The 12,715-nt window shown below is 35.2% G+C and overlaps 2 protein-coding genes across 2 annotated transcripts; both read left to right on the plus strand.

Moving 5' to 3' along the window:
• The first annotated feature begins 492 nt into the window (after positions 1-492).
• On the plus strand, positions 493-1,428 carry LOC140531406 (olfactory receptor 6C74-like). The gene has a single exon (XM_072650361.1). It carries the CDS (start codon positions 493-495, stop codon positions 1,426-1,428), a length of 936 nt encoding a protein of 311 aa, XP_072506462.1.
• A 9,724-nt stretch (positions 1,429-11,152) lies between these two features.
• On the plus strand, positions 11,153-12,088 carry LOC140531407 (olfactory receptor 6C76-like). Its single transcript, XM_072650362.1, has one exon. The coding sequence runs from the start codon at positions 11,156-11,158 to the stop codon at positions 12,086-12,088; it is 933 nt and encodes a 310-aa protein (XP_072506463.1). The 5' UTR covers positions 11,153-11,155.
• Positions 12,089-12,715: the final 627 nt, after the last annotated feature.

Genomic DNA, 12,715 nt, shown 5'->3' on the forward strand with positions numbered 1-12,715 from the left:
AATGACTGAATTAGAGAAACAGGAACATTTGACAGGAGATCCAGGTATGTTCTTGTAATGAATAGATGCCCTAAAAAGAATTCCTAGTTCTCCTGCATGTGTTTGAGAAAGAACAAACAGAAGAAGAAGAAGAAGGAGAAGGAGAAGAAGAAGAAGAAGAAGAAGAAGAAGAAGAAGAAGAAGAAGAAGAAAGAGGAGGAGGAGGAGGAGGAGGAGGAGGAAAAAGAAGAAGAAAGTAGAAGGAGAAAATGAGCGGGGAGAGGAGAGACAGAGAAGCTTTTTATTTGATTAGTGCATGTGGTAGAAGAAATTTAAAATGACATAAGAGGTATTTTTAAAAAATCAGTCAGGGTTAAAAGGTAGAAACACTTGACTGAACTAAATAGATTCTCCACCACTAGCACCCTCACAGGAGTTCTGTTCACTCCTTTCATTCTTATGCTGATTTGTTTTATTCATTTGTCCAGTTTTGGCAGAAATCAGAAGGTAGCTATGAGGAACTATACAACAGTGACTACTTTCATTCTTCTGGGCCTGATGGATAATCCAGACTTACAGATTGCAGTTTTTCTCTTTCTCTTCCTAACATACATACTAAGCATTGGAGGAAACCTCAGCATCATCCTTCTAACCCTTCTGGATTCCCACCTCAAAACACCCATGTACTGCTTCCTTCGCAATTTCTCCTTTTTAGAAATATCCTTGACATCAGTATGTATTCCCAGATTCCTGATCAGCATTGTGACCATGAACAAAAGAATTTCCTATAATGCTTGTGTGAGCCAGTTGTTTTTTGTCGTACTCTTGGGGTCATCAGAGTTTTACCTTTTAGTTGTCAAGTCTTATGATCGCTATGTGGTCATCTGCAAGTCCCTGCATTACGCGAATATCATAAAAAGCCGAGTATACACCAAACTCATCCTTGGCTCTTGGCTTGCTGGCTTACTGACAATCTTGCCAGGTCTTACCATGGGCCTCCAATTGGATTTCTGTGATGCCAATGTCATTGATCACTTTTCCTGTGACTATTCTCCTGTTCTTCAGCTGTCCTGCACTAACACTGAGTTCATTGAGCTGTGGAGTTTTTTCTTAGCCTTACTGACACTCCTTGTCACTTTGACTCTAGTACTTCTCTCCTATGCAAACATCTTTAGGACAATTCTGAGAATCCCTTCCAGAGAGCAAAAGAGAAAGGCCTTTTCAACATGTTCCTCTCACATTATTGTTGTCTCCATCTGTTATGGCAGTTGTATCTTCATGTGTATTAGGCCCTCAGCCAAGGAAAGAGTAGTCTTTAACAAAGCGGTAGCCATCCTCACCACTTCAGTGGCCCCCTTTCTAAATCCTTTCATCTATAGTCTAAGGAACAAACAAGTAAAAAAGATCTTTAAGTCTGTAACCAGAAAAATGTTTTTCTTAGTTAAATGAAAATGTTTTATATACTGATTTTGTATGGAACTCAACCAGTCTTCTATGTGCATAGTCATGATGATGTTACTCTTCTGCTCACAGTCTAGTTGGTTTCGAGTTGGCTACTGAATAAGCTCATACATTTTGGCTTCACATTTAAGGCCATCCACAAGCTGCTACCTCTTTATCTTTCTAGTCTAATCTCTTAGTAGTCTACACTTCTGTTCAACTGTCCTATTCCCTACAAACACCTAGCACTTTCTTTCCTCTCCCTTTGCTGATACTATACTGTATAGTTGGGATATTAGGATCTCCTTTTCTTTCCTTCACCCATCTCAACTTTGTGGAGTTCCTTCCCTGTTTTTTTAAAGCATAATTGGTAAACATATCCCCCAAATCCTTGCCTCACTCCCCAAATATTAAGAACCTTTTCCTTCCCAGATGTAAGAAACATTGTTATCTCTCTTCTGTTTTTGAGTACTATATAGTTTTGGATTTGATTTATTTTTGGTCATAGCTTCCTATACACCAATAATCTCCATGGAAGGAGGGACCATGTGTCATATAAAATCTACCTATTCTACCCTTCCCTCAGTGCCTATTTTGGGTACATCATTTTGGGCAGAATAGCATACTATTTTGGGTAGAACAGACACTTAATAACTTTTTATTCATTGCATTTGTATTTGTTGAATCATAAAGACATAATAAAAGTCTTTTAAATAGCCATGATTCCAAATATTCTGTAAAAGCCCATATATTTTAAATACTTTCCTTCTATTCTCACTCCTTCATTAATTCAATCTATCTCATTTAAAGTCTCCTTGAGCCTCTCCCCCTTCTGCTTACTATTATTGTAAGGTTTGCTAGCTTTATAGACTGGAAGTAGAGAATATGTCTTCTGTGAAACCTCCGTAACACTCAGAACATGAAAAATATTTAATAAATACTTGTTAAATAGTACATTCTCTACAGGAAGTAAACTGCTTTACGATTATTAAGTATAAATTGATACTCAATTTTCTTCAATTTCATATCGCCTATGTAGACTTGCCCAATTGACATAAGGAAACTCTTTTCTCTTCAATTCATATTCATAACATAATTGTTCCTAGGATTCAAAATCCCTGTTTCCATATAGTCAAATAACTTCATATGTATGAAAGGTTGATACACAGAACAACCAACATGGAATGACTGTGAACAATTGTGACATCTCTACCATGTTATTTTTGTTAATTTAGTGCCTCAATATAAACATGCAATAGATTATTAGAGATATCTGCAAATGAATTTTCAGTCTTCTTCCTAGGTGTCTAAGTACTTAGAAATTTAGCTGTCCTTCTCAAGGAAAGAAAGGAAGGAAGGAAGGAAGGAAGGAAAAAAGAAAGAAAGAAGAAGGAAAGAAAAAAGAAAGAAACAGAAAAAGAAAATCAAGGAGTTTTTTTTCCAATTGCTGGTTTTAGCTTTATACTTCAAATTATATTTTAAGAATGCTCTCCTGGATGTGGTGGGGCTTAATCACTTGGGTTAAATGGATGGAATCTGAGAGTGATGACAACAGTGAAAGAACAGATAACTGACATCTAAAAAGTATAGGAATGATCTGAAGAACTCAGGAGAATCCCTTCCCATTCAGGTTCCAGTGGTGTACTTCTCCTCCCTAAATGTGTGGCACTACTCTTTAGACAGATTTGAAGACTACTGTGTCAGAGATCTTGCAATTATTATGTTAAGAGATATAAAACTTCAACCTTCCTTCCTACTAGATGAACTGGAAGCCTTTATGGCTAGGAGAGACTACTTCATCCAATTTAAAGCTCCCTGTGAGAAATGCGTTGGATTATTTTATTTATTTATTTTTAGTTTACAACATTTGGTTCCACAAGCTTTTGAATTCCAATTTTTCTCCCCCTTCCTCCCCAACCCTGTACCCGCCTCCCCAAGAGAGCATGCAATCTGATATAGTCTCTTTCTCCACACACACACACACACACACACACACACTCACATTAAACATATTTTCACATTAGGCATGTTTCAAAGAAGAATTAGAACCAATGCAATGGACTACAAGAAGGAGGAAGCAAAACAAAAAAAGAGAGAGAGAGCAAATAGTATGCTTCAATCTGCATCCAAACTCCATAATTCTTTCTTCTGAGTCAGATTATTTAAACATGACACTCAGCAGCAAATCTCCATTCTAGGTATGGTTCTGCTCTTCTTTACCTGCTTGGTCTATCTTCAGTCTGTCCAAACTCTTGATTTCACATATTTGAATGACAAATTGTCAAGCACATGTTTGCCTCTCTTTCCATCTATTGCATCACATTTCCCATATTCAAGCTTCCCTGCTCAGGTTGTTGGCTCTAATAAGAAGCAAACTTGCCAGAAAAAAAGGTAGAACATCTTTTTATTCTTAACTGGAAAGAATTGGGTTCATTCCCTGGGCACAAGTTATTTTTTATTATTTGTCTTTATTGTTATTTCTCATGTTCCACCACCTTTTTATCTGACCAAGAACTTATCCAGTGGTCCCTTTTCAACTACTTAGCTTCGATTCTTGTTCATCTAGCCATCAGCACTTCCAGCTTTGTGCTAAATATTTATAGTCAATTTTGCTGGACCTCACCTTCATAAGAATCCCCAAGCCCTTTAGATTACATCTCTTTGGTTTAACCCTCTTTATAGAGTGGTATTATTTTAGCAGGTAGTTTGAGTATAAAGCTTGAAGTTCATGATAAAAGTAGTCAATTAGTCACTTCTTCCAGTCTACCATTTACTATTTAACACTTGGAATAATAAGAAGAAAAAAAAGAACAATGTACCGGAGGATGAGCAAGTACAACCGAAACCCACGGACAAAGAAGAGAAAAATCTGGATGAAGTAAAATACATTTGTATTAACACTGAGAACTCAAACTTAAATATTCAACACTTTTGCTCCAACCTCCATGATTCTATGGGCAGAGGCATAAGCTAAATTGCAGGTTTCTGTCCTGGGTCTACTGAGTAGACTCCATCATTATCACTACCATCACCAGAGAGACTCTGATGAAACAATTGAGTGAGATTTGTGCCCCCCATCTTCCACAAGTCCCCTGCCCAACTATATGAGGAAGAATTAGGGTTGGGGAGGGTAATGCAGAGGAAAAATACTGTTTTCTAAGTGAGAACCAGCTTTTGACACTCAGGGCTGTAAAGATGCAATCCCCCAAATGGTCCATCCTCTACCTTCCCCTGAAAAAATGAGCAAGGGGTATGAGTACTGGAACCAGTTGCACTTCATTTTGAACTAATGCCAAGTAAAATGCCAAGCAGATCTAAAACAGAGAGCTTGGAAAAGTATTTAGGCTACAACCAGTACTTACTCAACAAAATTTAGTATAATCCGATAGCGGGAAAATAGGTCTTTAACACTTCGAAATGTTCCTTGATTAAAAAAAAAATCGGAGTTAAGTAAACAATTTTACATACAAACACAAGGGTCAAGAGAAGCATAAAAATGCAAACAAGAAAAGCCAATCCAAAGGTACTAAACAAGGTTAAACTGTCTACATTCTTAAATGGTGAGAATAGAGACATATCCCCTAAAAACTCTGTTACCATCATAGATCACAAAGAGAGTATAATTAGAAGGTCTGGAAATAATTCTGTTATGTTCTGATGATCTTAAAGAATGAAAAGGGAGAGGAAGAACAATCTTAGAAGGAGAAAAAGGGAGACAGTTTATGAGAGAAATCATCTCACATAATTGTGGTGTGTAATGAGAGGTCTATACAATAAGGAGAAAGGATGGGGGAAGGAGTGGGTGAAATTTGAACCCCATTGTCATCTGACCTGGTAAAGGTGGAAAGAATGCATGTAAGTATACAGGTATAGAAATGCATTTCGCCCAATAGGAATTTAACAGGTAATTTCTTCCATACTCTTCTAATTTGTTTAAGATGTTTTCTGTCTAAATCGTAGCCATTTAGAGTTTGTCATATACAGATACAAATAAGGATATACACATGTATATACACTGGTAAATGTATACGCATATGCAAAGATATAGCAGTGTACCTAAACTTTCAAAATTGTTCTTTGCAATATTGTTCATATGTGTATGATATATATGTGTGTGTGTGTGTGTGTGTATGTATGTGTATGTATATTATATGCATTTGCATATTGGGTATACCTCTGTATATTTATATATATATATATACATATATATGATATGACTAATGAAGGAATTTGTTTTGCTTGAATATATACCTGTTTGTAACAGGTTTTGTTTTTCTTATTTTCTCAACTGGGGGAGAATGAAAGGGAGAGAATTCTGAGCTTAAAATAAAATTCAATTGTTTAAATGATACAAACCTCCTGAAAAAGGAATAGTGGTCTAAAGATGCAGAATGAGATACATATTTTACATGGTCAATGCGAGACTGTTTTGCAGGACTATAGATATTTGTTACAAGTGTTTTTATTTTCTTTTAAGTGGGACAAGAAGGTGGGAGGTAGAGAAAATAAATGTTTATTAATGATATGCATTAAATTTAACTTAAATAAGAAAATGGCAATTCACACAATAACCCCACATCACTCAGTAGCATTTCTATGTAAGAATAACAAAATTCAAGAGTAAAAAATTGGAAGAGAAATTCCATTAAAGATAACTATTAAAGTTCAAATATTATCAGGAAGAGTCAATCTTTCCCAGCACACTCAAATTCTGTGCAGATACTGTTACAAAACAGTTCTTAAAGAAATAAAGAACAATTTAAACATTTGAAGAGAGATTAATTATTCATGGCTGTATCATTTCAAGTGAGGGAAAATGATAATTTCAGAAAATGAGTTTACATATTTAATGCTATATTAATAAAAGAAGCAGAAAAAATAATAGCAAAATTCCTTTGGGAGAACAAAGTATCTAAAATGTCAAGGACATTTTTTAAAAAGATGAATGAAAATGGAATCATTATCTAAATGTGAAACTATATTGTACATCAACAATTTTCAAAACTATTTGTACAGTTTAAATATATGTAAGTCAATGGAAAAGGTTAGACAAATAGGAGTCAGAAATAATTGAACTCAATGGCCTATTGTTTGATAACCACAAAAACATAAATCATGTAAGAAAGATTCTTCAATCTGACCAGAATTGGTTAAATAAATGCAGATGAAGTTCCATCTACCTTACTATTCTTCTTGTGTATCACTTGTAAGGGTAGGAGGGCTTGGGAATCCTAGAGAAATATCCAGTAGAACTTATGCAGAGAATGATGGAAGATAGTTTACCTAAAGAGGACTTGAGTGGTCTTCCTTTAATTCTAAAGTAGAAATGCATTGAATAATAATTAAAAGTCTGTAGTGTCAATAGTCAAATTAGATGGAAGGACTGTTGGTTGGATGATTTCCCAGAGAACCTATCCTAGTTTCCTGTAGGAATGTCAGGGAGGGAGGAATACTGTTCAATGGTGATAGTTTGTCTTGGTATAGTTTTCTGCTTTGTCTGATTGACAGAATTGTTTGTCTTGATTTCAAATATTCTGCTATTGAACTGGCAGTACCAGGAACTGATCTAAGGACCCAGTAAAGGACTGGCCTAAGAGTAGAAATCCTAATTGCCCATCAAGAAGATGGAATCTTCTTTCTTTGATAACACCCCAGTTTTTATTGCATATTGTTAGTCAACAGTTATTTGAACACAAAAAATAATAGTCCGATAGAAGTTGAGGCCAAAGGTCAGAGCCTGGATGTCAGTTTCCATGTAAAATGAAATCATTTAGGCAATTTGTTCCAGATGGATTTTGAAGTAGAGATTTTCTATAGTCTTGTTGAACCAAAAAGACCATATGTTACCCCAGGTTTTCACTGTCTAAAGGGGAACATTAAATAACCTTTTATGAGTTCCAATAAATGCAAGCCTGAGGTAAAATAGGAGAACCCATTCTACCTGTTTCCTGAATTTAACATGATTTCTTTCATATCTAGGCTTTTGCACCAGCTATGCTCCCCTTCCTTTTCCCAATATTCTTTCCTTTATTCCAGCATTTGCTAATCCTTAAGTTTCCTAGTGCTCAGCTCAGATGCTATAATCCACTGGAGGTATTTGTGGAGAACCCCAATTGTTAATGTCCATTCTCTCCCAAATTTACTTTATGTTTCCTTTTAGGTATGCATATTGTGACCTCCCCTTGCCTCACTAGTTTATATGCCCATTGAAATCAGAGATTGTTTCATTTTTTACTTTGTTTCTCTAGTTTCTAGCACAACAAATTTCATATAATAATTGGTTAACATGTTTATTCAATTGAATTTTATTTGGTTTTATTTTACTTGACACCTGCCGTATCACTATTCATATTGCAAAGGATCAATAAATATTCTTAAATAAGTAGATTAATTGATGGATGGTTAAAATACCTTGATCTTTTGAATTGAAGATGACCCAGATGACCCTTTCCTTTCCCCAATTTTAACTAAGGTTCATATAGGCAGGTTAACAACCAAAATAAGTCAATTCTCATTGATTTATCCAAGATGGCCTTTGCTGCTTATAACTGAACAATGTCTCATGCTCTTGTTTCATCTTCCACAAGTAACCTGCAGGAATACAACTCTTATAGACACTCAATTAAAGTTTGCTGTCAAACTAGATTATGATGTAGAATTATTAGTATAATCTTCTTATCTGTCCCTGAGGATTTTTCTTGTTCTGTTTTTCTTACAACTCCCTCTGAGACAAAACAAAGACACATAAACTGTATGCAGTCTTGTTGGGGAGAAGCTATGATTCTGTAAATACAGTCATATAAATGACGTACCAGAGAAATTTCAAAGATTATCTTGCATTTGTGACAGTATTTTCTTTTACCTTTTTAGACTTCATTAAAATGTTTTCATGGTTATGTAGATCAGATTTCCAGCATCTAATATCAAGCATTTGACATAGAGTTGAGATGAAGGGTCTAAAAATGCTCACTTAATTGTTTAGAGCAAGGAGAGCTGGGGAAATCCTTTATATTCCAAACTTTATGTATATGTGTGTGTATATTTGGGTGAGAGATGAGACAATATAAAATGTTAGGCTTGAACATGGAACTCTCCGCTAGATGAACCCAAACATTTCCTCTCAATTCAAGTAAATATGCATGATCTTTGGGTTTTAACTTACTGCTGAGTCCATGAAAGCTAATCAGAAAAGTGAGTATATTCTCTATTTATCTTCTTTGTTACACTTTGTCTTTCTACCTCTCTGTATGTTACAGGGTTCCCTTCTGAATATTTCCTCCTCAACATATTTCGCCATGGCTGATGGATCTACTGTCATAAAATAAAAAATCCTAGAATGAGAGACAAAGAATAACTCCTATGGAACTCTCCCCTTCTTCTCCTACCCCCTGCCAAATTGTGTGTGTGTGTGTGTGTGTGTGTGTGTGTGTTTCAGTTTAGTCTTTAATTTTAAAATCCTTTCTTATTCCCTTTAACATTTGGCCCTTCCCTATAGAAGTTCATAGCATTTGGAAGGTGGTGAAAGTATGGTTGAAATATTCAATAGAATATAGGCATAATTCAGAGAAACTTGATCTTTATTATTTTGCTAAGACAATCACTAAATATTATCAATAAATATCCCATCTTAATGTTACACAATTTTACTTCATATTAATAATTTCTATAATTAATTGAGTCTATCACTATAACAATTGTTGAGAAGCTCCCCATAAGAAGCAGAACGTCTCTCACATTTGCCTTGCCACCTGCACTAAGATGCCCACCAGCCTTGTTCAGGCCTTCATCATTTGCTATTAAAATAGTACCCCACTTCCTTTCATAAGATCTATTCTTTTTCCTCAAACCATCCTTCTCAAAACTGCCAAAATTATTCTCCTTAAGTGCAAGGTCTGAACCAGTCATTCCCCTGATGAACAAACTCAATTGTCTCTGTATTATTTCTAGGATCAAATGCAAATTACTAACATTTAATCCTCTTTACAATGTCAATTCAATGTATCTTTCTATATCATTAATAAAACCTGTGGATAGGATTGCTGAGACATTGTTTTATAAAGATTCTAGCTCTTTCCAGAATCCTTGTGAATTTGCAGAGAGGAACAGAGGGATGCGTACTCATATATTATCTCAATTATGAAAATGTGTACCTTTCAAAAGAAAACTGGTAAACTTGACAATAATCATAGTAAAATACTAGAAGAAAATGCAAATTCTTTGGGGCTAGAAGATTTTTGTGCGTTCATTTCAAGTACTATTTCAAGTACAGTAATAGAAACATAGTGTCTAAAAATTTTTGCTAAACAAATGAGCAAGTGATCTTCCTAGCAATTAGGAAAGGAAGTGATGATCACTGCATTATATCATTTAATTATAGAATAAGTCATACCAGACTAACTTCACCTAATCCTAACAGTGTTACTTGACTAGTAGTACAAGAGAATGCAATAGCCATAGTGTATATGAATTTTAGGAAAACATTCAACATATTCACTCACAATATACTTGGGAACAAGACAGAAAAATATGACACATCATTCAGATGGGTACAGAGCTAGTTGACCAACTTGACTCAAAGAATTTGAATTAATAGATTCATGTCACTTTGAAGGGTAGTTTTGTACTATATGACATAGGAGTATATCCTTGGTCTCTTTAACACAACATTTGAAGCAAGTGCTTTGGTGAATAAGAAGAAAATGTGCTTGTACCATTTGAAAAGGAACCAAATATGGGTGGGATGGGCAAGAAAGAATTGAGAATCAAAAAGGGTCTCAGTTGCCTGCCTTTATTGTCATAAAAAAGATGAAGCTTAGTAGAAATAAAAAAAATTTCATGAAGTCCATTAACAACATTAGATGAAGTAGACTTGGTGGGGGGAGTTGTGCCTTCACTTAGATTAACACACACACACACACACACACTTACACACAAATATTGGGGTAAGGGGAGGGGAGAGATAGGGAGAAAATTTGGAATTCAAAATCTTGTGGAAAAGAATGCTGAAAACTAAAAGTAAATTAATTAATAACCAAAAAGAGACTCTTATGTGCCATACACTGTGCTAAGATCTGAAAATACAAAGAAAGTCAAAAGAAAACCCCTGCTTTTAAGGAGTTCACAGTATAAGGGAGGGGGGGGAAAGGGGTGGAGAATATACAAACTATTCTGTATAAAAAGTTGCATAGAGGATAAATGAGAAATCATCACAGTACAACCACACTATTTTTTTTAATTTGGGGTGTGTGGTTCAATAAGGTTATTTTGGAATATATCTCAATGCAGAATCAACTTACAGGACAATCAATTGATCACCATTTATTAAGTACTATGTTCCAGGTACTGTGTTAAGAGGTAGAAATACATAAAGAGGGAAAAGACAGTTCCTGCCCTTGAGGAATGTAAAGTCTAATGAGGGAGAAAACATGCAAACAAATATGTGCAAACAGAACAAATAAATAAATAAATGAAAGAGATAAGGCGATGGATTCAAGAGCCTTACTGTAGAAGATGGGATTTTAGTTGGGACTTGAGGAAGCCAGATAGACAGAAGGACACATAATCTTTTTCTGGATTTCATAGTCAACACTTTAGTTATCTCTTGCTGACCATCTCCTTTCACTTTGCCCTGTGTTTTCCACACAATGGAAGTTCTCAATAGAAATGCTTGACTTAGTCTCTGAGTTATTTTTCTCCTGTTTTCACCTGCATATCTGGCAGAAGTCAAGTATCAGACATGAAAAATCAGATATCAGTGAAAGAATTCATCCTCCTGGGTCTGACAGATGACCCAGAACTACAGATCTTGATTTTCTTCTTTTTGTTTCTCACCTATATATTGAGTGCAACTGATAACCTGACCATCATCACCCTCACACTGCTGGACTCTCACCTCAAGACTCCCATGTACCTCAGGAATTTCTCCTTCTTAGAAATCTCATTTACATCTGTTTGCATTCCGAGATATCTGGTCAGTATAGTAACTAAAGAAAAAGCAATTTCTTATAATTCTTGTATGGCCCAAGAATTCTTTTTTATCCTCCTGGATGCAACAGAATTTTTTCTACTAGCAGCCATGTCCTATGACCGCTATGTGGCTATCTGCAAACCCCTGCACTACACAGCCATAATGAGCCCCAAAGTTTGTGGCCAGCTTGTAGTCAGCTCTTGGCTGACAGGTTTTCTCATTATCTTTCCACCAGTCATCATGGGCCTCCAGTTGGATTTCTGTGATTCCATTGTCATTGATCATTTCACCTGTGATTCTTCTCCAATTCTGATAATCTCTTGCACAGATACCAAGGTCTTAGAGGTCATGAGTTTTTTCTTGTCTGTATTTACACTCATATCCACGTTGGCATTAGTGATTCTCTCTTACGCACACATCCTCAGAACCATTCTGAGAATTCCCTCTGCCCAGCAAAGGAAAAAGGCCTTTTCTACATGTTCCTCCCACATAATTGTTGTCTCCATCTCTTATGGAAGCTGCATCTTCATGTATGTCAAACCTTCAGCAAAGGAAGGAGTGACTATGACCAAAAGGGTAGCAGTGCTGAACACTTCTGTTGCCTCCATGCTGAATCCTTTCATTTATACCCTTAGTAACCAGCAAGTGAAACAAGCCTTTAAGGACATAGTCAGAAAAATTTTTTCCTCACGAAATAAGTAATTTTTTTATTATACCTATACCAGAAAAATAAAGGAAAACCTAAATAAACCACAGATGTCCTCTAGAGATTCATTTTCCTATACTTTCCTCCTAACAGGAGTGTGTGAATTACTTGAACAATTTTTTAAAATATTATTTCACTTTTATCTACAATGAATCAATTTAATGTTCTCTTCGCTTTTATGTATAGATATTCTTTTATCCTAAAATATGATTGATTTTTGAAAATGTATTGTGATTTGCCAAAACAAACAAACAATTATTTAATATTGCTCTTCAAACATTGCACAAGTCTTTCAAATCTTATTTTTCAGAGTCTGTTCAACACTAGTGTTGCTTTTTTAATAACCTTTGATAAATAGGATGTTCCTTGCAAACTTTATAGCAGTATATAAATGTCAGCTATTAGTGATTCCATTAAATTTTTCCTCCTATAAAAGAGAAGGATTAAAATGTCCAGTTGTTATTGTGTTACCACATCATTTTGGACTTTGGTTAGTTTCTTAGGAATTTAAATATCATTTCATTTAGCTAATATACATCATGTGTGTAGTTTATGTACATATGTATATATATATATATGCATTTGTGTGTGATGTGCTTATTAATATCATTATTTAGTGACTT

The sequence above is a fragment of the Notamacropus eugenii genome, chromosome 3 (genome assembly GCF_028372415.1).
Source record: "Notamacropus eugenii isolate mMacEug1 chromosome 3, mMacEug1.pri_v2, whole genome shotgun sequence".
NCBI lineage: Eukaryota > Metazoa > Chordata > Mammalia > Diprotodontia > Macropodidae > Notamacropus > Notamacropus eugenii.

Excerpts from the sequence above, each read along its gene's own strand:
- LOC140531406 (XM_072650361.1), top strand. The coding sequence starts at position 493 with ATGAGGAACTATACAACAGTGACTACTTTCATTCTTCTGGGCCTGATG.
- LOC140531407 (XM_072650362.1), top strand. The coding sequence starts at position 11,156 with ATGAAAAATCAGATATCAGTGAAAGAATTCATCCTCCTGGGTCTGACA.